Source organism: Rattus norvegicus, chromosome 9 (assembly GCF_036323735.1).
Source record: "Rattus norvegicus strain BN/NHsdMcwi chromosome 9, GRCr8, whole genome shotgun sequence".
In the NCBI taxonomy this organism is placed as follows: Eukaryota; Metazoa; Chordata; class Mammalia; order Rodentia; family Muridae; genus Rattus; species Rattus norvegicus.
The window spans coordinates 72,220,788-72,243,733 of NC_086027.1; the positions used below are offsets into that span (position 1 = coordinate 72,220,788).

General features: G+C 37.9%; 1 protein-coding gene across 1 annotated transcript in view; it reads left to right on the forward strand.

The window, feature by feature from the left end:
- Positions 1-21,500, forward strand: part of Zdbf2 (zinc finger, DBF-type containing 2) — a 38,690-nt gene extending 17,190 nt beyond the window's left edge. The window contains 2 exon segments of the mRNA NM_001427679.1: positions 5,119-5,249; positions 9,905-21,500. Of these exon segments, the coding sequence (NP_001414608.1) occupies positions 5,119-5,249; positions 9,905-16,844 (7,071 nt within the window). The 3' untranslated portion in view covers positions 16,845-21,500.
- The last annotated feature ends 1,446 nt before the right edge of the window (positions 21,501-22,946 follow it).

Consider the following 22,946-nt stretch of genomic DNA (forward strand, 5'->3'; position numbering starts at 1 on the left):
TTAGTTCTCTTTAGATGATGTTGGATTTTGTTTGTGAAGGATTTTTTTGGATATATATATATGTATATTATATATGTGTATATATGTATATGTATATGTATATGTATTTGTAAGGGTGCTGGCCTGTGACATTTTTAATGGTGTCTTTGTGTCATTTTGGTAGTAGGGTAATAAGAGTTTCATGAATTGACTCGTATTCCCTTCTGTTTTTGTTGGAAGAGTTGTAAGAACCATTATATATCGAGAGTCTGACATGAGTATTTATTGTAGTAGTTGCTGCTTCCTAATCAGGCTTGTCATTTAGAAGTGTCTCAAGTTTTTCTTCAGGGTCTATGCTGTAATTGTGTCATAGATGGGACAGTTCATAAAGATGTTCTGGTTTTTAATCTTAGATGATATCTAAGACAACTATAATATGTAAAAATTCTGTGTGGTGGCATTTGTCTTGTTTCTCTAATAGAAATCACTTAATTTCATAGTAATAAAAAACTTTTTTGTTGTGATTTTTTTAACCCCTTTACCCTTTTTCAAAGAAAAATTTTTAATGCTGGTCATAAACATGAGGCAGAAAATAAATGAAGTCTCTTTATCTTTCACTTATGATTGATAAATTGTTTCATTACATGACATGACTTGTTGAACCTTTGGCAATCATAAAACATTGATTCTTTAAGTACAGGTTCTATTCAATAAAGATTTTATTTATTTACTTGTTTATTTTTTGCTTAACATTTAAAATAATTTTTATTCATTTGGGCACTCTTGCACTAAATTGGCATTTAAAAAGATTCTGTTGATGATAGCCAGGATAATTTATATTAACTTTGAAAGCTTGGAAAATATATATATGTGTGTCTATATACGTATATATATTTCAAGGCTTTGGAAAACTACTAAGGCAGAAATATGGGGCCTACATCTAGTGGAGTATTCAATAGAAAACAATGGGAGCCAAAAGAGAGAAAACAACTGCCAACCTTCTCTACTCAATAAGTATAACTTTTAAACGTAAGGTAAAATAAAAATATTTTCAGGAAACAAAAATTAAGGGAATTTGTCACCAGCAGACCCTCACTAAAGGAAAAACTAAAAGGAGTTCTTCAGGCAGAAGGAAAATGATTCCAGATGGAGGCTCAGAGCTGTCAGGAAGTAATGAAGATCAATGGACAGGTAAATACGTAGGCAATCAATAATCATGTTTGTGGGCTTAACAGCGATGTAGGTTGGGAGGGTAGTAAGTGGAGTTAATTTCGAAGGCTCTTACATTGTTTAAGGAGAAAATAAAGTAGGGAGTAATTTTAGAATTTGATAGTTCAGGTTTGCCATTCGTTCCTTCCAGTAGACCTAGAAGAGCTTCTGTAACTATTAAGCTAACAAAATGGTGGAAATTAGAACAATAAAGCAGAGGAAGAAAGAAGAGAAAAAATACCCATAAGAATATTAAACAGACTATCAAGTATGCTCAAGTAAAAAATAGACTTACTGCTTGAATTAAAAAAAATATGTTCAATGACTGTGTGTGCGTGTTTACTTCTGTAGTAGAGCGCTTGCCTGCTATATATGAAACTGGGAGACCTCCAGTAATTCAAAAAGGAAAAATAAAACTATATTTGCTACTTTATGGGAGGCCCTATCCACAAAAATAAGAAATAAAAAAATGAAATGATGAAGATAATTGGGTAAGAAGATAAAAGGCAATTATCGTTACATGACGATGGCTAGAAAATCAAAAATAGGTCAACTGTTAGAATTAATGAGTTTTAAAGTGTGTTGGAAGCAGGTGTGGTGGTGCATGCCTGTGGTCCCAGATGCTGAGGAGGCTGAAGTAAGATGATCATTTGGTTCTGCTGGGCATTTGAGATCAGCCTGGGCACCATTTGCATCTTTTGGCTAAAAAAATCAAAACAAACCCCAATAGAATAAGTCTTATTTGTATATGCAAATACTCTTCTGAAAATGAAGTTTAATTGTGCCATTCATAGTAGCATCAAAGAAAATAACATTCTGAGGAATAATTATTTATAAAACCTTTTTATAGAATCTGTAAATTCTGAGGACTGAGGATGAGTGATAGCATGCTTGCTTAGCATGCTTTCTTAGGTCCTGGGTTCAATCCCCAGCACTGTGTGGGAAAGGGACTTAATATTTTTATAGATTGAAAGAGCCAATATTTAAAATTGTCCAATTTTCCAAAATTGTAGTATCCAGTGAAAATCCCTTGCATTCCAGTGAAATTAAGTCATTATAAATATGGAAATAAAAAAAGAGAGAACTAGATGATATTAAAGAAGACCTGAATGAGTTGTATCCCACTAGATAACCACTCTCATTCACCTTTACTAAGGCAGGCTTGGTGCAAAGTTAGAACGAACATAGGAACACACTGCAGAGACAGATGAAGGTGTGGATCTGATCTGTGACAAAGGTGACACTGCAGAGCAGCAAGAAACTAGACTTTGTCTAGTAGATGCTGTGGGGTCAAGTGACAGCTAGTGGGGAAGATGAGTATGTGTGTAAAATAATCCCAAGTAAATTAGAGGGGTGAATGTTGTAGGTAATATAATAAAGGAACTAACAGCAGACAGGAGAAAGTCCATGACTTGCGAGGAAGAGCTTTTGGCCAACAAAAAGCACTTAAAAAGCTACTCTGGGCTGCAATGAAATTGAGAAAATAGTAGATGATTAAGAAGGTGAGAAGACGAGCTACAGAAAGAGAGATGATACTTGAAACATACATAATTGAATGGAGAGATTGTGTCCAGAATAAATCCATTCTACAAGACAATGAAGAAGACATCTATTTGAAGAACAGGAAGAGGAGCTGGTATGGTGGCACATGCTTGAAACCAAACATTCTGGAGACAGAGGTAGAAGGACCCTAAGTTCAAGCCTAGAATGGACTATGTGACGAAGACACTGTCATGAAAAAGAAATCAGGAAGAACGGTAAATGAATCCATAATAAAGGAGCTGATCTGGATCGCCACTAAAAATGGAAAGCTGTCATCAGATTGTGGATTAAGGGCATAATATATGATACTGAACACATTTCACAATGTGTTCAATGTGAACACAGTCCAAAATAGCTGAAATGTGAAAAAACAGCACACCAAATGTTGATGATAAAGTAGAGCAATACAAAGATGGATTGTTGATTAGGCATACACTGTCCCAACCACTTTGGAAGACTAGGTACTGAGGATGAACATACATGTACTATATGACACAGAAGATTTACATCTTAGAACCTAACTCCCCCAAGATGTGTTGTCACGCAAGACAAAATAGCAGGGTTCTTTGCAGCATTATGGTTTGTAATGTCCAAATGCTGAAAAAAAAACTAAAACCTATTAATGTGTAAAATAGCATAGATTCATATAATAGAGTACAGATGTATGTGAAGATGAACAGAATACAGTTACTCTTGAATAAGTATCATAAATGCAGTGTTGAATGAGAGAGGAGCTCAGTGCAGAAAAATACATGTTGTATGGTGTCATTTATATTGATTTTAGAACCTTTCAAAACTTAGTATTAGAAATCAGGGTTATAGTTACACTGGGGGAAGAGGGAAGGGATATTAGATTGGTATGGAGCAATAAAGGGATATCTAGGTACTGATATTCATAGATAGTTATGGATGTGTTTATTCCTTGGTGGCTTAGTGGGCTGCATACAAATGTTTTATGTGCTTTATGTGATATATCTGTTGAAAAGTTCTTAAGACAGCCCTGTGAGATGTGTGTAATATGGTGGCTCCTGCAGTGTGTGCTGGTCGGTTCCCCATTCGTGTTGTTGTTTATCTGTTTGCCTTAGCAGAGAGAGGACAAGGTTGGATTTTAGTTCATTCTTTATTTGTTCCTTTGTACACTTTTTTTTATCACCAGCAATCTACTCTGGCGATGGGCACTGGACAGTGGGGGAGTTTATAGCAAAGAATTTTGAGACCGTCATACTTAAGTGATGGGGTAACATTGCAGAAATTCTCATGTCAACAGGACAGAGGAAATAATTTCAAGAGTTCTAACAGTGGTCAGAAGCTAGCAACCTGTGGTTTTTTCTTTTTTAAATAGTATCTTAACACAGTTTTCGTAACTATTTTAAAGCATGTTATATTATAAAGAACATATGTGATTAATGTGCCATTTATATTAGCTAATTGAAAAAGCACATAAGCTACAGTTTGACTCACATTCAAATCCTGGCTTTGCTGTTGACTGGGTAACAGAGCTTAAGGCAGCTTGCTTTTATTTTGTATTTTTTGTGCCCCACTCTCTTTGTGTCAAAAGAGGGCACTGTTCTTGCTGAGTGAAAGCGCAGGGAGCTTTTTAGATGGATTGAATAGCCCTGTGTGTGGCATATGGTACGTCTCCCCCATCCTAGAGTCCTTCTTATCCCATTGTCAGTCCATTAATACTAGTATCTGTGGTTAAATTCAACACTTTAGTATGCTTAGACTAATTTTCTGCTAAGGCAGGATTCTTAATCACTGAAGAAAAAGAAATGAAAGGTTTTTTGTGAATTAATCTTTGTTCTTTTTTAATGCCATAATCCAACCCTGTTCTCTCTTTTCACAGTTTTTTAATTGTAAAAACTTACTGGAAAATATAAACATTTTAAGAAAAATTAAAAATTATCCATAGCTATATCAGTTAAAAGTATAATTTTAAGATTTTAGTACATTTTCTTCCATTTGCTTCTCTGTAAATTTTTAAAACTGGTTTGAGATAGAGCCATATGTATGGTTTTTGATTTTCCAATTTTCTCTTAATATATAGTATTTCTTTATGTTATCATGATTTGTTATTTTTTATAGCTGCATGGCATTACATCTTGGTGTACATTTTAATATGAGGTTATCGTTATGGAGTTTCCAGGTTTTTTGCTATGTGGTATGATAAACAGCCTTTTGATGTCATCCTTAGGAATGTATTTAGAGAAACGTAACAACTTTAGAAAAGACACTTTTATGGTTTTAGATACACATTTTAGAGATGTAGAGATGCTGTATAAAAGGACTATCAACTTATATTTCTACAAGGAATACATTCATGAGTCCATTTTGTGTTACCATGAATAATATTACTCATTTAAAATACCTACTGGTTTCTCTTTATAGCACTTGTTTAGTGCTCAGCACAGAAGCCTGACCAGACAGTGCAGACGCCGGACAATTACCAATAACACTCTGATGGAACGCTTTTTGCAGGATGTCATACGACACCACCCATACAATTATCAAGACAGTAGGTAAGATAGTTCTGTGGAATGTCTATCTGTGTCAAGTGTTATATTCCATCCACTTTTACCATCTTGCTTTGTATCCAGGGCTAGTCTTGTCTGTAAATGCTGTGTAGCCCAGACTGGCTTTAAACGTTCAGTTTCTCAAGTGATGAAATTATATGAATGTGCTACCATACCTACCTACCTTTTAAAGGCTGTATTTGAATTTTAAAAAATGTGTGATGTACAAAATGGTTTTGTGATAATAGAACTGGGGATTGAACCTAAGGGCTCAACCATGCCAGGCAAATACTAGGATGTACTCCTAGCTCTGTTGTGAACTGTCTTATTCAGCCAATAAAAACAAATAGTTGGAAATGAAGTTAACTGGATAAAATTTTGATTTAGGGCTACAAGAGTTAGCACTTAGTGAGTCCTAAAGTGAAATTTTATTTAACAACTTCCATTTAAAATTGTTTATTGTACTTATTTCTTTAAAGATTTATTTGTGTGTGGGGTACTGGAGTGATGGTTAAATGGTTAAGAACATTTGCTCTTGTAGAGGACTTGAGTTCAGTTTCCAACACCTACATATTGGCTCACAACAACCTGTAACTCAGTTCCAGGGGGTCTGACAGCCTCTTCAGACTTCTGCAGGAATGTATGTGGTATACATACATGCAGACAAAACATTTATATACATACAAGAATAAATATTTTTAAATTTGTTTTTTGTTTTTATCTTTAAAGATTGGTGTGTTTGTGTGCACATGTTTATATATATATATGTGCATGTGAACTTGCATGCTTAGTGCAGAGGTTAGTGTTTTCTAGGCTAAACTGGAAGCCAGTAAGTCTCAGCAACCCCTCCTCTTTTTACCTACCTCTGAGATACTTTTATAGGCATGTAGAATGCCAAGCTTGTTGTATGGTTGAATCCTAACTTTGGTCCTCATGACTATGCAGCAAGTACTCTCAACTTTTGCGCCATTTCTCTACTTCAGTTGTTTTTATGAGATTTTACTGTAGCTGAGTTGTAGACTGCTTGCTTAGTATTAGTGAATCCCTGTCCTCAATCTTCAGCCCTGCTAATAAAAAACTATTTACTATAGAAAATATGGACACAACTGCTTTTTCCTGAGTAAATAAATGCCTTAGGACGATAAATAACTATGTGTCATTAATGTGTTTTTTTTAGGTATGTTAGTAGGGTTAAATGCTGGGTGGATGTGGAGCAAAATGTTTTGAAAGATTTGTAACAAAAGCTAAGTGGTAATAGGACAACATAGTCACAGTAAAAATCTAGGACAAGTCAATGCTAGTAGAACTGTGCTGACTGAGTGAACAAAGTATAGGACTGAACGGCCTCTCAATACTCTGTCAGTATCTTGATGTCTTTAAAAAAGATTTTTAGTCAAATTTTTTTATTACTTTTATTTGTTCATATGTCATGTGTATATGTGGAGCTGGTTTTCTCTTTCAAATACTGTATATGTTTTGGGAGTGATACACAAGCTTGGTTTCAAGACATCTTTACCCTTCAAGCCATCATTTTGGTCTTTAATAGCCCCCACCAGTCAACTTGTTTGGTTATTTTTAATAAAAAGAAACATTTGATGACACTTAAGAGTTAATAGTTAATGCTCTGGGTTTCTAAAGATCAGATTATAACAATCATACAAGATCAGCAAAGTGGGAACATCTCTGCAGACTTAACTGAAGTACCATCAACTGGAGGAAAAGGAAACTTGCGCTTTGCAGGATACTAACCTAGAATTTAGAAATACTGAAAATGTTTTCATGGGGAAATGTTCTTTAAAATGCTGTTTCTTAATAAAAGCTGGTAGAAAGATGAGATTAGACTCACCATGGGATCGTACACGAGACTTTGATTTAAAAACCTCATAAGCATTTCCTCAACAAATACTCTTGTGTAACTGTCTTTCTTACTTCTCAGTTTCAGTGATAAGACACCATGACCATTAGAAAAGAAACCATTTCTCTTAGGACTGTCAGTCCTGAGGCTTAGAGTCCAGACTATCATGGCCTCATAGCAGGGAGTATAACAACAGGCAGTCATGGTGCTGGAGCTAGTATCTGAGAGCTACATCTGATCCACAAGCCAGAGGCGGGGGGTGGGAGGACAGAGAGAACGGGTGGCCTAACTGAGAATGGTGTAGGTTTTTGATACCTCAAAGCCCACCCCAGTGACACACTTCCTCCAACTAGGCCACACCTCTTAGTCCTTTCCAAATAGGTCTACCTATTAGGGACCAGTATTTCAAACATATAAGCCTGTGGGGGTAGGCATTCTTGTTCAAACCACCAAAACAACTATTTCTGTAGTTTAATTTCACAGGATTCGAACTTCTAGGCTAGAATGTATAGGTTATTATTCTCAACTTGTGGCTCATGACTCCATTAGGGCTCAAATGGCCCTTTCATAGGGGTTGCCTAACACCACTGGAAAACACAGATATTTACACTATGAGTCCTAACAGAAGAAAAATAACAGTTATGAATAGTAACAAAATAATTTTATGATTGGGGTCATCACAATATGAGGAACTGTATCACAGCATTAGCAAGGCTTAGAACCACTGTCTTTTTTAAAAGTTTTTATTTTGGGATAATATACTAGGTTTACTGAAAACATTGGGAAACTGATAAAAGAAACTTGTGCCATGACTATGGAATCTAGAGCAGGCACCGTGCAGTTCTCTAAACTAGGAACTGCTTTTATGGGTACTGCTCTTTGTCTATAGAATGTCACTGAAACTTTACCTTTCTTTGGTCATGCTTTTGCCCTGTGCTGGGACCACCCAAGCTCACGCACTGCACTGAGTGTACTGTCTCCTTATTCTTGCTTCAGCTTTGCATTGCATTGTTTGTTTACTCATTAATTAAGACTGACACTTGGGTAGGTGGTGGTGGCTTATGCATTTGATCCTAGCACTTGGGGAGTCAGAAGCATGTAGATCTTTGAGTTCAAGACCAGCCTGGTCTACAGAGTGAATTCTAGGACAGTCAGGGATATAACATAGAGAAATTCTGTTTCAAAGAAAACCACAAAAAACAAACCGATCAACAGACCAAACAACCAAAAGACTGTGACTCTTTTTAGGAGCAGTGGCCATTTATTTTATGGACAACATCCCAGTTTAGGCTTTTCTGATATTTCCTTACGATTAAACTAAGATTATACATTTTGGGCAGTAATACCTCAGAATGGAGGTTGTATCCTTGTCCTCCCCCAAAAGAAGAGGATCTTTATAATATGACCTCACTGAATTTACCTAATATGTCTCAACATTAGTATAGTACATTTGTTTTAACTTATAAACTGACAATACATTACAGTTTATAGCTTGTTTACATTTTTTCAGTAACTTTTAAGTTGAATTTTCAAACTGGGATTTCTTAGTTTGACCTCTTTCTGTTTTAGGCTGATCACTTTATATTAGCTTATGATACCTTAGGCCTCTCTCATCTATGATTTTTTTTTTTTGTGGATCTTGGTAAGATGATATTGACATTTTGCACTGGAAGCTGCTGCTAATTGAGTGCTTCTTGAGAGCCAGCTTTTCTTTGAATTTGCTCAAGTGCCTACCACAGAGTGTACCACTGAGTTAGGGAACTTTTTAGTAGGTGATTTCTATGACTGGATTAAGACTATGACAACATTTTTAGGACAGCTGTTGATCTGTGTGAAGGAAGGATCCATAAAATTCTTTGAATCAAGCTTGTTGGGCTGATGGCAGTATAAGAGTCAAAGTGATAGATTTTTAGATTATGAAATTTCAGATCTTTAAAAAAGTATTTAAAATTTTGAATTGAAAAATGTAGTATACATAGATGTAATTCAAGGGAACATTCAACAAATGATTTAGTCATAAGCCAGGTATGATGGTATTGTGCCTATAATTCTAGCTTCCTAGGGAAGCTGAAGTGGGGCATTGCTCATCCAAAAGAAAGGTCAACCTGCGCAGCATAGCCAGACCATCTCCTTAGGAAAAGGAGACCAGGGCTGGAGAGATGGCCCAGTGGTTAAGAGCACTGGCTGCTCTTCCAGAGGTCCTGAGTTCAATTCCCAGCTCACAACCTTCTATAATGGGATCTTCTTATGTGCATAAAGACAGGGTTCTCATAAACATAAAATACATAAATTAATCTTTTAAAAAAGAGAGAAACAAGTACTATATTCCTTATATTCCTTATATTCCTTTTGAGGCCCCAGACTTCATGTTCACTTTCCTAAAGATAACTAAATAGGAATAGCTTCTTACAGATAGAATTAACTGTATACAGTTAATTTTTGACATAGCTTTTAAAATTTGAGGTTGTAGGGATCAGACCCAGGGCCTTGCATGCACTTGACAAGTGCTTTAGCAACTGAGTGATATCTTGAGCCTCTGAGTCAAACTTTATAGTGTTTATTGTGATAACTGAAAAATGGATATAGAGATTGATTTGCATTTTTGTATGTCCAGGAGCTATTTGTTTATAAAATAGCAATTGGTGGACTTACTGTATCTTCTATACTAGGTAACTTCCTAAAGTCCATGAAGTGTACAATCTGGTATTCCTTTTCCTCTAAGAATGGTCCATAATAGAAAGAAAACAGTACCTGGATTTTAACGAAAAACAGGATATTTTAATGTTTTTACCCGCTTCTTTTTTAGACCTGCACCAAATGAGGCAGCAGCAGCAGCAGCAGCAGCAGCAGCAGCAGCAGCAGCAGCAGCAGCAGCAGCAGATGATCCTGGATCACCTGAAGTGGTGATTTTGGATGACTCTGATGATGATAGCGGTGCAGAGAGGAACTCCGAGGATTCAGCATCTGTCGAAGAGATAGATTGTAGACCTGGTACCTCTCAGGAACGCCCAGAGGCTGCTGTTAGACCATCAGTTATTCAAAAACTGGAACGGGGACAGCAGCAGTCCTTGGAATTGGCTCATAAAGTTGAGAGTGGTGTGAAAAAAGTTAATTCAGTCGGTGTTGTTCAGGCTACAACTAGTGGAAAAAAGTTAGTGCGTCCCCCTGTGATTTGTAATGCTCCTGCCAGCTCTTTGCCTAGCGGCTCTTTCGAGAGACCAGTTGCGGCTAACAGTGTTCCTCGGTTAGTACTGGCAGTTGCTTCAGATTCCTTTCCAGCTTGTGACACAGAGAATCTTGAAAAATACTTTGATTCCCCAGATCAGGGCCCTAGCAACCCATCATCTCAACCCAAAACTAAAGACCCAAAAAAGAAACTAAGTATAAATTTAGACAAATTGCTTTCACAGAGAAATCTCAGAGCTAAGGGTGCGTCTTTTTCCCCTGTCGTACGAGTCCGTGAGCTAACAGGTCCTGAGCTTTGTTCTGTAAGAGCTGAGTCTTCTTCTGAGTTAGAGGCAGGTACAGCAGGAAACCCAAATGAGACTGACACACCACCAGAACAAGCACTCGAAGGTGCCATTCCAAAGCGTCGTGAGGCATTTCGTTCAAATATAGTTCATCCCCAAGAAGAAACACATTTGGTTCTTAACAAGTCAACACTTCTGAAGCAGAAGCGCTCAGTGAGTTCTGAAGAGAGGTTTGATCATAGGTCTCTTCAGGCAGTACCTGGTCCTTCCCAAGCTGCTGTACATGACTTAAGTCTTTTGGAGGAGGAAGAAGAGGAGGAACAGGAAGAAGAGGAGGAACAGGAAGAAGAGCAGCAGGAAGAGGAGGAGGAGGGAGTTGACCAAGAAGATGTGAGCTATGAATCTAGAGGATCTGACACGAGTTTTGATTGTGGGTCCTCTTGTCAGTCACTGAGTGCCCTATCTGAACCGACCACCAGAGAAATAGATGTATCAGAAGAAACACATGCTGACGCACAGCCTAGGAATGAAACACCCACTGTTTCTGGAGCAACTTCAGATAATGGTAGCACTTCTCGTCGGGTGGCTACCACCCATTCTCAAGTGATTACACAGAACATACAGTTCATTAGTCTGGTTGATGAAAGCTATGAGTCTAGTGGCTCTGAAGTGAATTTTGATGGTGATGACTCACTTCCATCAACTAGTCACCGTCCCTCACAGCCTGTGGAAGTAGTAGTGCCCCTTCGTTTGGTTGATAAGAGCTATGGAAGTGGCAGCTCTGAACCATGCGAGGATTCTGGGTCCTCAGCTGATGAGACTCCAACAGCAGCAGGACAGCAAAATCCTCTGAACAGTGCCCATGCAAACCTGGTTGATGAGAACTACGGGTCAAGTAGTTTCAGTTCTGACAGTGATGCAGCTCTGGACCGTCCCCATATGCCTGTTCAAGAAAGAAGCCCGAGAGACAGAGCCGTCGAGCAGGAAAATGAAGACCAACCAAGTAGTGCTGAAGCACGTCCTGACCGTGATAGTTCTCTTGTGACAGTGGCTGATGAAGCCCAGAGAGAGGCAGAAGAAATAAATCTTCCGAACCAGAAGAATACCAGCCTTGGGGATACGAACTGTGAGTCTCATGGTCCTGACGTGGGTTTTCATGCTGATGCTCAATTAGAGGCTGATCAATCTCCAGTAAATCCTGAGGAAGTAGATCTTGACCTAGAAAATCAGAGTGTTCACTCTGGCATTTCTAATCTAAGTTTTGATTCCCATGCTTCTTATCAGTCAGCTAATGATCAACCTCAAGGGGCTTGGGGTGAAGTAAATCTTGATGAGTTAAATGTCGACATGGAAGTTAAGAGCAGTGGGTGCTCCAGTTCTGAGTTGACATTTGATTCCGATTCCCCTCTTCTGTCAGTTACTGAGCGGTCTCTGCTGGATTTTGAAGGAATAAACGAAGATGACTTTAACCTGGAAGATGAAAGCTGTGTGTCAAGTAGTTCTGACATAACTTTTGATTCTGATATTCCCAATGACTCAGTAGCTGACCAACCTCAAGTAGCTGTTTATGAGGAGGAACCTGTTGGTCTGGAAAATAAGAGTAATGAATCTTGTGTTTCTGGAATAACATTTGATTCTGATATTCCTCTTCATTCAGGAAATGATCACCCTGAAGTAGCTGTTAAAGAAGTAATCATTCAGGAAGAAGAAAACGTTCACTTAAAAGGGAAGAATGACAATCCCAGTGGTTCTGAAATTTGTTTGGATTCTAATGCCCCTCTTCATTCAGTGACTAATTCTGATGTAGCTGTTAAAAAGATAAATCCCCCCAAAGAAGAGCAGGTACATATAGAACAAATTGAACAAAAGGAAAGTGAACCTACTGATTCTGAATTACATTTGGATTCTAACTCTTTTAATTCAAAGCCCGGATGTTCTGAAGATCCCATTATATTACGTGTTTCTGAAACAAGATTGGATTCTCGTGTCCCCTTTCAGTCAGTTATTCGCAGGTGTGAAGTAGTTGTCAAAAATGTATGTCTTCAAAAAGAAAAGCATGCTGAATTAACAAGTAAAAGCATAGAATCTCCTTCTGAAATAAGTTCAGCTTCTACTACTGCTCCTCCAGTGACGGAACCTTATGTAGGTAAGAAAGCAAAGAGAAAGACAAAGCATCTTGAGGAAGTCAACAGTGATGACGAATATGGTGGCTGTCCACCAACTTTCAATTCTGATGTTTTTCCTTGGTCAATGACTGAAAAACCTCAACCAGTTGCTTTGAAAGAGGGCTATGCTGACTCAAAAGATGAAAGGACTGAGCTTAGAGGAATGGAAGAAAATCTGAATACTGCTGGTCGTCTTGATTCAGTCATTAGTCAGCCTCAGTTAGCCTTGAAGGAAAACTGTGTCGAACTCACAGACACAGATGGCAAACCCAGTGATTCTAAAGCAAGTGTTGATTCTACTGGTCATTTTCATTCACTGCCTAAACAAGAGTTTGATGTGATTACAAAAATGAACGAGTGGAAAAAAGAGGCAAAGGTTCTTGAAAAGAAGATCAGTGAGCTGATTTATTCAAAAATAATACATGACTCTAATGTTTCTTTTCGTTCTGCAATGGATCAACTTGAACTAGCTCTTAAACAAATAACTCTTGATGGTGATGATCAAGTGCCCTTGGAAGATAACAGCCAAGATGCGTGTTCTGAAACAAATTTGGATTCCAATGTCTCAGCCCAGGCAGTAGTTGAACCACCTGAAGTAACTGTTTTGGAGCCTGAACATGTTGATCTAGAACGTAGGAATAACGTGTCTTGTGATTCTCAAGTAAGCATTGATTCTAATGACTCTGTCCAGTTAGAGGCTGATCAGAATAGTGAAAGGGGTGAAAACAGAAGTCAGAAGAATACAGATGACATGGAAGGTAAGAGGGAGGACGCACAGGGTTTTGGAATTACATGTGATTCCAATGTCCCCCAGCCATTGGCTGGCCAAATTGAAGTAGTTCAGGAGACTGACCGTTGGAAAGATCATGTTGATTTGGAAGATAAGATTGTTGAATCTAGTGACTCAAAAATAAACTTTCATTCTGATGAACCACTTCAGGCTGTGACTAATGCAACACAAGAACCCGTTCAAGAAATAAATTTACTGAGGGGACATGCTAGTCTGAATGGTAATGGCTGTGAGTCCTATGGCTCTGGAATAGTTCCTGTTTCAAATGTCATTTTTTGCTCAGTGATTCAGAAACCACAACGTTTGCAAAAAGGGCATGCCAGTTTGAAAGTAAAGAGCAGCAATCCTTGTGGTCCTGAAGTGAGTGTTGATTCCCGTGAGGGTCCAGAAATGAGTTTTGATTCCAATGATCCTTGTCAATCAGCAGCAGGCCATCTTCAAAAACCTGTCAAGGAAATAAACCTAAAGGAAGACCATATTTACCTGGAAGATAAGAGCTACAAGCTAGTTGACTTTGAACCAACTTATGATTCTGACGACCCTGCTCAGTTTGTGACAGATCCATCTGTGGAGGCTGTATCTATCAAAGAAGTAAACTTGCAAAAGGAGAATCATGATGACCTAGAAAATGAGAACTTCCAGCCATGTTGTTCTGAAGTAGCATATAATTCTGGTGTTCATCTGCAGTCAGAAGTTGAGCCGCCTCAAGTGGCTTGCAAGGAAGCAGACCTTGACAAAAGAGAGCTTGACATAGAGGACAAGTGCAGTGTATCTTGTGAGCCTGAAGTGGTGTATGATTCTGATGTTTCTTTTCAGATAGTAGTTAACCAGGTTCAGACATCAGATGGAGAAACAGATTCACCACAGGTGGTGTTTGTGGATGTTGTGTCCAGTGATAGTGATTGTGACCGGGAAGTAATTTCTGATTCAAATATCCCTCTTCAGCCTGAAACCATGCCACCTCAAATGACTATCAAAGAAACTAGTGATGTAAACACAGATTCTCTTGGTTCTGCAGCAGACGAAAAGTACTACTGTAAATTCTGTGGTTGTGATTATGAAGCCTCTCAGTCAGTGACAAACCAATCCAAGGAAAGTTTCAAAATAATAAACAGGAAGAATGACTATATTATCCTAGGAGATTCCACTTGTCCGTCTTGTGGTCATGAACTCAATTTCAATGTTGATCCCTCTGATCAGCCCACTACCTGCCAGTTACAAGAGCCTGATGCTAATGTTATTGACCCAGAAAAAAAGAACTATGAATCTAAGTCTTCTAAAAGAAAATATGATTGGGAAGATACTACTCAGCCAATGACTCGCCAACTACAGAAAACTGGAGAAGCCATCAGTCTTCGGAAAGATCCAAAATATAGATCCAAAAAAGATCGGCCCTGGGGATCCAGTAGTTTTACAGCTGACCGTGCTGCCTATGCTGTGTCAGTGATCCGCCAAACAGCTGTGAAGCGCAGCTTTTCGAAGAGGGCACATACAGTTCTAAAAACCGCAAGTCCTAACTCCTATGGATCTGAGCTAAATTTTCAATATGATGCCTCACTTCAGTCTGATCCTGACCAACCTCAACCTAAGAGAGCAGGCCCTCGTAAGAAAGTGACTTTTGACTTGAGAGTAACTAAGTATGAGTATCCACCAGACCCAGTATACTCAGAAGGAGAAGAGGTTGCAGAGGGTGATCCTAAGGAATTAGTTCATGAAGCCTCACCTCAGGTTCAGGGTTCTCCATCATCTGTGAGAAAAACATCTTCTCAGGGGAGAGGAGATGATGTGAAAACACACATGCAGGGATGTCAAAGTCGTTTCTACAGTTACTATGATGGTGGCTCTGAGAACAAGAAAATTCTTTTGAGTGAAGAAGAAAAGACTACCTGGTCTGACCTTAATCAGAACACCAAATCAATTCAATGTGTTGGAGGTAAAGTTGGAGACACTGGTGACTTTTCAGTGGCCTTAGGAAAACCATCTTGTTCCCTACCAGAGGGGCATCAGCAACCTGGGCAGGTGACTTCTCAGAACCAGGTAGGAGGAGTAAGAGGTGGAACTCAAGCAAGTTCTGGGAAGAAGAGGAAAATTACAGAACAAGAAGATGACTCACCAAAAAGGAAGTATTTCCGCCATGATAGCCAGAAAAAAAAAAAAGCCCAAACGGGGACAACTGAGTTACCTGAACCACAAACCAAAGTTTTAGAACCTGTGCAGCCTGATTCCTTGGTCTACATTTTTTCCTCTCTAAGCATGAAGGAAGATCAGTCTTTGAACCCACCTAAGAAAAAGCCTGGCAGTGACAGGGACTTACGAGGCGCATACAGCTGTAAAGAGCACACCTCTTCTGGCCCTCGAAGGAAGAGAACTGTCATTAATCCTCCACAGAACCTAAGAGTACCAGACGTTGGCAGATGTGAGGTAGTTGGCCTTGATCTTAATAGGCGTGACCCAAGGTCCAATGCAGAAGAAAATGGTGCCAACAGACAAAACCTGGCTTCAACATCTTTTATGACAACACCAAAAAGATCTGTGTTAAAATTCCACAGGACCAGTCAATCGTCATTTCTAAAAAAATCAGAAGATGTGGGTGCTACTCAAGTTCCAAAGGATAATTTCCAGCAGACTCTTGTAAATCGTGATGGTGCCAAAAAATTTCGCAAATCAATTAGAAAGGAAGTTTTTGAAAATAAAAATCAAAGGAAATTTTGGAAAAAGAAGATGGTGGCTGCAAACAAATCATGCCTCATCAAAAATGCTTATGAAACAGCGGTTCTCCAGAAAAAATCAAGAGTAGCTTCAGAAAAGTTGGCTCTTTGGATTCAGCTGAAAGCGACTGACATCACCAGGAAGTATGTCTCTAAATGCCATGGTGTCGTGAGCAGGAGGAATCAATCAAAGACCGTTCTTATAAGAATGCAACTGAGGAAGAAGAAAATAGTTGCTAGGAAGATAAAGGAAGCCAAGAGAGCAGCTGAAGCGCTCAGGCTCGAGAGTCGCACGGTTCTCCCAGCGGTTCTCCCAGCGGTTCTCCCAGCGGTTCTCCCAGCGGTTCTCCCAGCGGTTCTCCCAGCGGTTCTCCCAGCCGGTGCTGAAAAGCAGCAGTTAAGCACACCTGCAGTGCCTGCAGAGCTGCCTGCCCTGCCTGCCCATCTTTCCGATGCTGGAGGAGTAAAGCGCTACCGGAAAACTTACTACCGCAAAAGGAAGAGACTCCTTCCTGTGAGAGAATATGACCTCAGAAGCTTGAGTTCCACACCAAATACAGACAGGATGGTGACGCGGCTTGCAAGCAAGTCGAAAAGTAATGAGGCAAAATAAAAGTACTTGTAGCAGACGGAGACATCAGTCCTTCACTTGGATGAAACACATTTGAGACTTGAATGCACATACTTTTCCCAGCATTGGTGGAGAAACTGACCTTACACTATTTTGCTACAGATATTATTTTTCAGAGATTTTATATTCATTTAAAATTAGTATTTAGGGTCCTTTTTTTTCTTTTAAAGATTTAAAAGCAAACTTTGTCCCATTTCTGTAAAAGAGCTTCATCTTAATTTGTCTTATAATTTAGCATACTATATAGAATTTTGTCCCTTAAATCATGTCCTCTGAAACTCTTTTGTGCCAAAAAGTTATAACACTGGGAGAATGAACTTAATAAGCTTATTAATACCATTTTTTAAACAATTGGGACAGATATCTATTTACTTAGTTACCACACTTCCAAGTTGAATAGCCAGTAAGTATTCTAACTGGATAAATAAAAAGAGAGACATTGTGCTGTCTTGGTTTCAAATATCTCAGTTTTGTGATCAAATATCACAAAAATACAATTTCTTATTCTTTTAAAGGCATTCCATAAAATAATATTTAATCCAATTTTCTGAAAGCACCTGGTGAAAGACAAATTCTTTTTCCTTTAAATTGGATCTGCAAGTCTGTAGCACTCCTCATGTGGATACATACCCACAAATCTTTTTGTTAATATTAAATCTTACGTGGAAAAGATTTTGCAAATGTGGTAAAGCTTTTAAGCTACTTTTTCTCCCTTTACTACTAATCTAAAATGAAATCCAGGTAATTTTATCATCTTATTAATATTTTAGATAACATTTTAAAATGTTGAGTTGAAATTATTGGTTTGATAATAGCATGTGGTCTGACCACTAATTGTCATTAGTGAAAAACTTTACATTTCAGAAAAATTAGGTTCAACTAATAACCTAACTAAAGACCCACTTTACAAGTGAAAAACAGTTTATACATCACTTTATCTTAAACTATCTAATTATCTTAAACTAGCTAGATAGTTCAAGGTTAAACCAATATGACATTTTATCTTAAACTACCTAATTGAGTTTAACAGTTGAGATAAAGATGCTTGGATACACAGTGTGAACCTCTGTGCTACTTGAGTATATTCCTTTAAGGGTCATTGACTGAGTTGGTGCAGACGCATCCCCTTTTCTTGTTCAGTCAAGACCTGGATCTTTTTCTGTCATTGATGTTATGAGGAAACACAAAGTTTCCCTTTATTGTGTAACTACTATATTTTATTGAAACTAGAGTCAGTGTTAAGATGTGTCTTGATTTCAGAGATTAAACTGTGTTACCTTAGAATTAATGAAATACCATGTGGTTTTGTTTCAGGGGCCATTACTTAACCTGTGAGTCGTTAATGGTGATAACTATTGTCATCTCTGTACTTCTAAATATAAGTGGTAATTATATTGCAGAGTGAACAGATGTGCTTTTTAGTTGGCAAGTATCGTGTTTAAGTTTTTCAACCTTGCCTCTTTATATTACAAGCATTTTAATTTCTTTAAAAAATTCTCAATGGGCTTCTAGTTTTTTTTTTAAAACTCATATTTTAATTAAGGAAGAAAACTTTCCCTTACACTGATTATGAAGTAAACATGAAAAAGTATTCTTTGCAGGTATTAATGTCTTCTGCAGTTCCCAGACACCATTAATAAACACTCTTATAATGTAGGTTAAAAGTGAGAGTTTATACCTAAAACCTGCCAGATTTTATCTATTATAATCATGTCCTGAAATGATGATTTCTATAATTCAAAATGATCAAAATTTAAAGTTAAAAATTTGCAATTTGGAAACTTGTCTAAGGACTTTTTAAAGGGAGAGCTAGGAAAAAATTAATAAGTAAAATTCACATCACCAAAAATATAAAAATGTCTGGTACAGAAATAATGGTTTTGTTTAGCATTTTGCAAATATTTACTAACTTCTTATAAGAATTATTATTTTAGACAAGATTGGAGACTTAAAATTGTAAAACTTGCATTAAATTAGAAGTGAATTATTTCAGAATTTGATAGAGTATAAGATGTGCCCCTTTGTCTACATAAATGTTGAATTAATTTTCAGGCTAGGTTGAAACAATTGGTTATTTTGTGTAGTCAAGAGTGCATTCTTTTAATAGTAATACATCAAATTACAACCATATCATTTCATTAATCTTGTCCCTTTTAGTATCTTAAATAGATTTTTATTGTAATTGTCCTGGTGTATACAGTGTGTGGACAATATTGTGTGAAGAGTGGCTTTTTTTTTTTTGGATTTGTGCATTTTAAATTATTTATGTAACTAGGGCTCTGAGTAACACTTTTTTTTTTGCTTAAAGGAAAGCTATATTTAAATATTCAAATAATTATATATTTCCATGTAAAACTAATGTGAAGACCGATGTATTTTTTATAATACAATTTAAAGTGTAAACTTGTTTTGATGTTATCAAGATAAATTTATTAAATATTGAAATTTGTGTGTACTCTCTCCTAATGTTAGAACCTTTTTCTGGAAATACTTAAAAAGAATCGGAGAGTAATCAAGGCTGAAGTAACTCTGTAAAAGGCCTGACCTGAGAGATGATAAATAAGAGAATGCAAATGTTGATGCTGGCGAGAAAATAGTTTAACCAAAGATACCTAGGTTGTACTCAAATCAGTAATTATTTCAAAAGATTAAACAACCACTAATTTGCCTGGTGGAGCAATGGGGCGGCTGTTTGACTGGCACACCTGCACTGAGAGGATTGAGTTCAGGAGGCAGGATCCATACCATCTGACGCCCTCTGGGAAATGAACAATCCCAAGCCTTCCATCTACCTCCCTGTCTTCTAGTGCCACAGCATCTGATGGTGACGACAGGATGACATGCAAGAGTACCTGAGAGAACAGTGACATAGGTGCTTCTGACCCTAGAGTGACTGACTTAGAACCCTTGTTGGTCAGGGATGTTAGAGTGAGAATTATCTTACTATTTACAATGAGAAGTTACTACTTTTTAGAAAAGGACCTTTATGTTTAGAAAGATGGAATTTTAGAATTATACACCAAAATGCCAACTCAAGTAAATTCAAAGTGAGGTGACATAGCATTTTTTCATCTTTTACTCAAATGTACTCAAATATTGAGGGAAAATTATTTAAACATTTCCCTTTCTTCTACTTCATATATGTAAAGTTCTAAGTATTTTAGGCAATGGGCTTAAGTTTTCAAAATTATTTGCTTTGAATAAGGATTGAATTCAGGATAAAGTACAGTTTGTTGCTGGATCTTTATATTCTAGGTTTATTTATTTTAATGACTTTTAAACCTGGAAAGCAGTTTACTTCCCAGATTTTTATTCCCAGATTTAGTGTATGTACATATGGAGGCCGTCTTGAGTGCAGCACAGTGTCCCAAACTTTAAGTGAATCATGTCCCTTGGTCTTTGTACTCGGGAGCCTTGTTGTTTGGATGCTCTAGTGATCACTAGGAAGTGAGAAAATGGAGGCATAGAGTAGTTAATCCCCCCACCCCCATCCCAGTTATAGGCCATCCTCTAGTTTGTCTTAGTCATCTTCTCTGTTTACTTCATATAAGTAGTACCTTTGTTAGTCATTTTTTCTGTTTGTTTTTCTTTTTCTGTTTTCTTTTTTTCTTCTTTGTTTTTTTTTTTTTTTGCCTTGTTTCATTTATCATGATTAGTTTTTTTGTTGTTTGGTTGATTTTGAGAGTCTCCTTTGTTATGTGTTATAGCATGCTGAGCATTTTGGGTTTTTAAATTACTTTTTAGCATTTAGTTTTAAACGTACTTAAATTTAATTTTTTTATATTTGTGCCTCTGAGAGTTGAATCCAGAGCCTTGTGCTTGTGAATCAAGTGCTCTGCTGCATTGTACCTCCAGCTCTCAGTCTTCAGTGACACCAGTACCAGAGCCTTTCTCTCCAGACAGCAGATAGGAAAGCCAGCAGCTGGGAGGCTAGCTTTGTTCCTTTCAGGGCTCTTATTTATTATCTGATTCTTCCTCAGATCCAAGACTAGACAGCAGAGTTGCCTTTTGGAGTGTTCCTGTAGTTCACTTGAGTGTTGCATGCTCTTGTGACCTTTGTCTCCCCTTTCCCTGCCCATCATGCCACTCTTTCCTGTGCTCAGTCAGTTCTCATTTTCACCATCAACACATCACCTCATGCTCTCAATCCTTTCACGATGGAGTGCTTGCAGGTAACTGATATTTGAGAACAAGAACCAACAAATTGCTGGTTTTAAATCTAGTTGTGCCACAGCCAGGAAGTGTGTTGGCAGCCTCTTGGTTAGGTTGTTCTCCTGCATATTTAAATACTTACTGTCAAAATCAGGACATTGGCATTGACCTCGTCTCTCTACTCTGCAGACCTTAGTCAAATTTTGAAAATTATCCCCAAATCCCCTTTGCAGGTCCTGGATTTGACCCACAATTATGGACTTCATGGATACTTTGTTAGTTTCCTCAGTGTGGAACAGTTTCTCGCCTGTCTGTACCTGGTAGCATGGCATTTTGAAGGTACTGGTTTATTTGTAGAATATCCTTGAGTTTGAGCTTGTCTGGTGTTTCTTTGTAATCTATGCATTTTTGGAATTCTGTGTTTTCAGTGTGTATTAACAGAAGCCATGTGATGTCAGTTTGAATAAATGTGGTGATAGAATATTATCCCGTGTTTGTTTTTATTTTATATGAAAGCCATTTGAAAAAAAAAACCACAGAATGGGGGGGGGTGTGCCTCAGAGTCACTTTAAAAATTCATCAATACTTAAAGTTTTTTTTGGATCTGTTTATTTTATGTGTGTTTGTTCACATGTAGAGATCAGGGACAATTTCTCCTACTCCATAGGTTCCAGGGTCAAGCTCATGGTGTTAGACTTGGAGGAGGGTTGCACACCCATCTCACTGATACTTTTTTTTTTTTATTATATATGAGTACACTGTAGCTGTCTTCAGACACATCAGAAGAGGGCATCAGATCTCTTTACAGATGGTTGTGAGCCACCATGTGGTTGCTGGGAATTGAACTCAGGACCTCTGGAAGAACAGTCGGTGCTCTTAACCACTGAGCCATCTCTCCAGCCCCCATCACTGATACTTTTGACAGCTAACTTTTTGGGGTAGTTGTGACTGAAAATTTGGTGTCACACACTTGCAGTCCTGACCATTTTGGGGGAAGCTGAGGCAGGAGGGTTCAAATTCAAGGACAAGCATGACTATATTGTGACATGCAAACTAGGGCTTAGCGTGATATGGTAACCTTCAGGAGGCCAAAGTAGGATTAGTGAGAGTTCAAGGCCAGTCTGGGCTTTATAACAAGATGCCGTCTCAAACAAAAAACTTCATCTAAGACAGATGGCAAGCTTATGTATATATTCAAGAAATAGTGTATCTCCATTCCCTCACTATCCCTACATGCCTGGCCCAACTATGGGTTCCAAGAATGCAAACATAAGTGGCAAGTGGTTTACTGAGCTGTACTTCTGTGCTGAGATAGGTACATTCTTTTCCTACACCCTTTTCGGTCATAAAATAGCCAATTTCTTTCACCATAGGAGAAATCATGTGCAAAAGTTCCTTTTAACTATTTGGGTTAGAGAAAGACATTTTATAGAAAAGCATAAGCACTTTGTAGTACAGATTCCATGAGTTTGAAATACTCTGGAATAATCATGAGATCCAGTTCCTTTTCCTAACCCCTGTCCAGTATTCGTGACTAACATTTGACATGTAAGCCTTCTGTGGATTTCCATTATATAGTACACAGAGCTCAGTGTCCAGGCCTGGGTAATTTCTTCCTGAGAAACAATAACTATATGGGAATTACGAAAAATATGCTGTAGCTATCAGTGGACATATATTTGGAAGTATCAAGATTCCAGTTGAGTTGGGCCCATTCTGTTAGTGAATTGCCTCAGTCTTGAACATGTGTGATTAGGAGAATAGCATACTAAACTTATAGAATCTCCATCATTTCACTTACCTACAAGTTCTCCCACAGCCAAGCAACATGTGGATGGGTTTAAAATCTGTCATGTTACAAAAAAAATGGGAAAAAGAAGAGAAAAATCGGACAATTTAGGTCAAGCTGGGGGCAATTCTAAATGAAGTAAG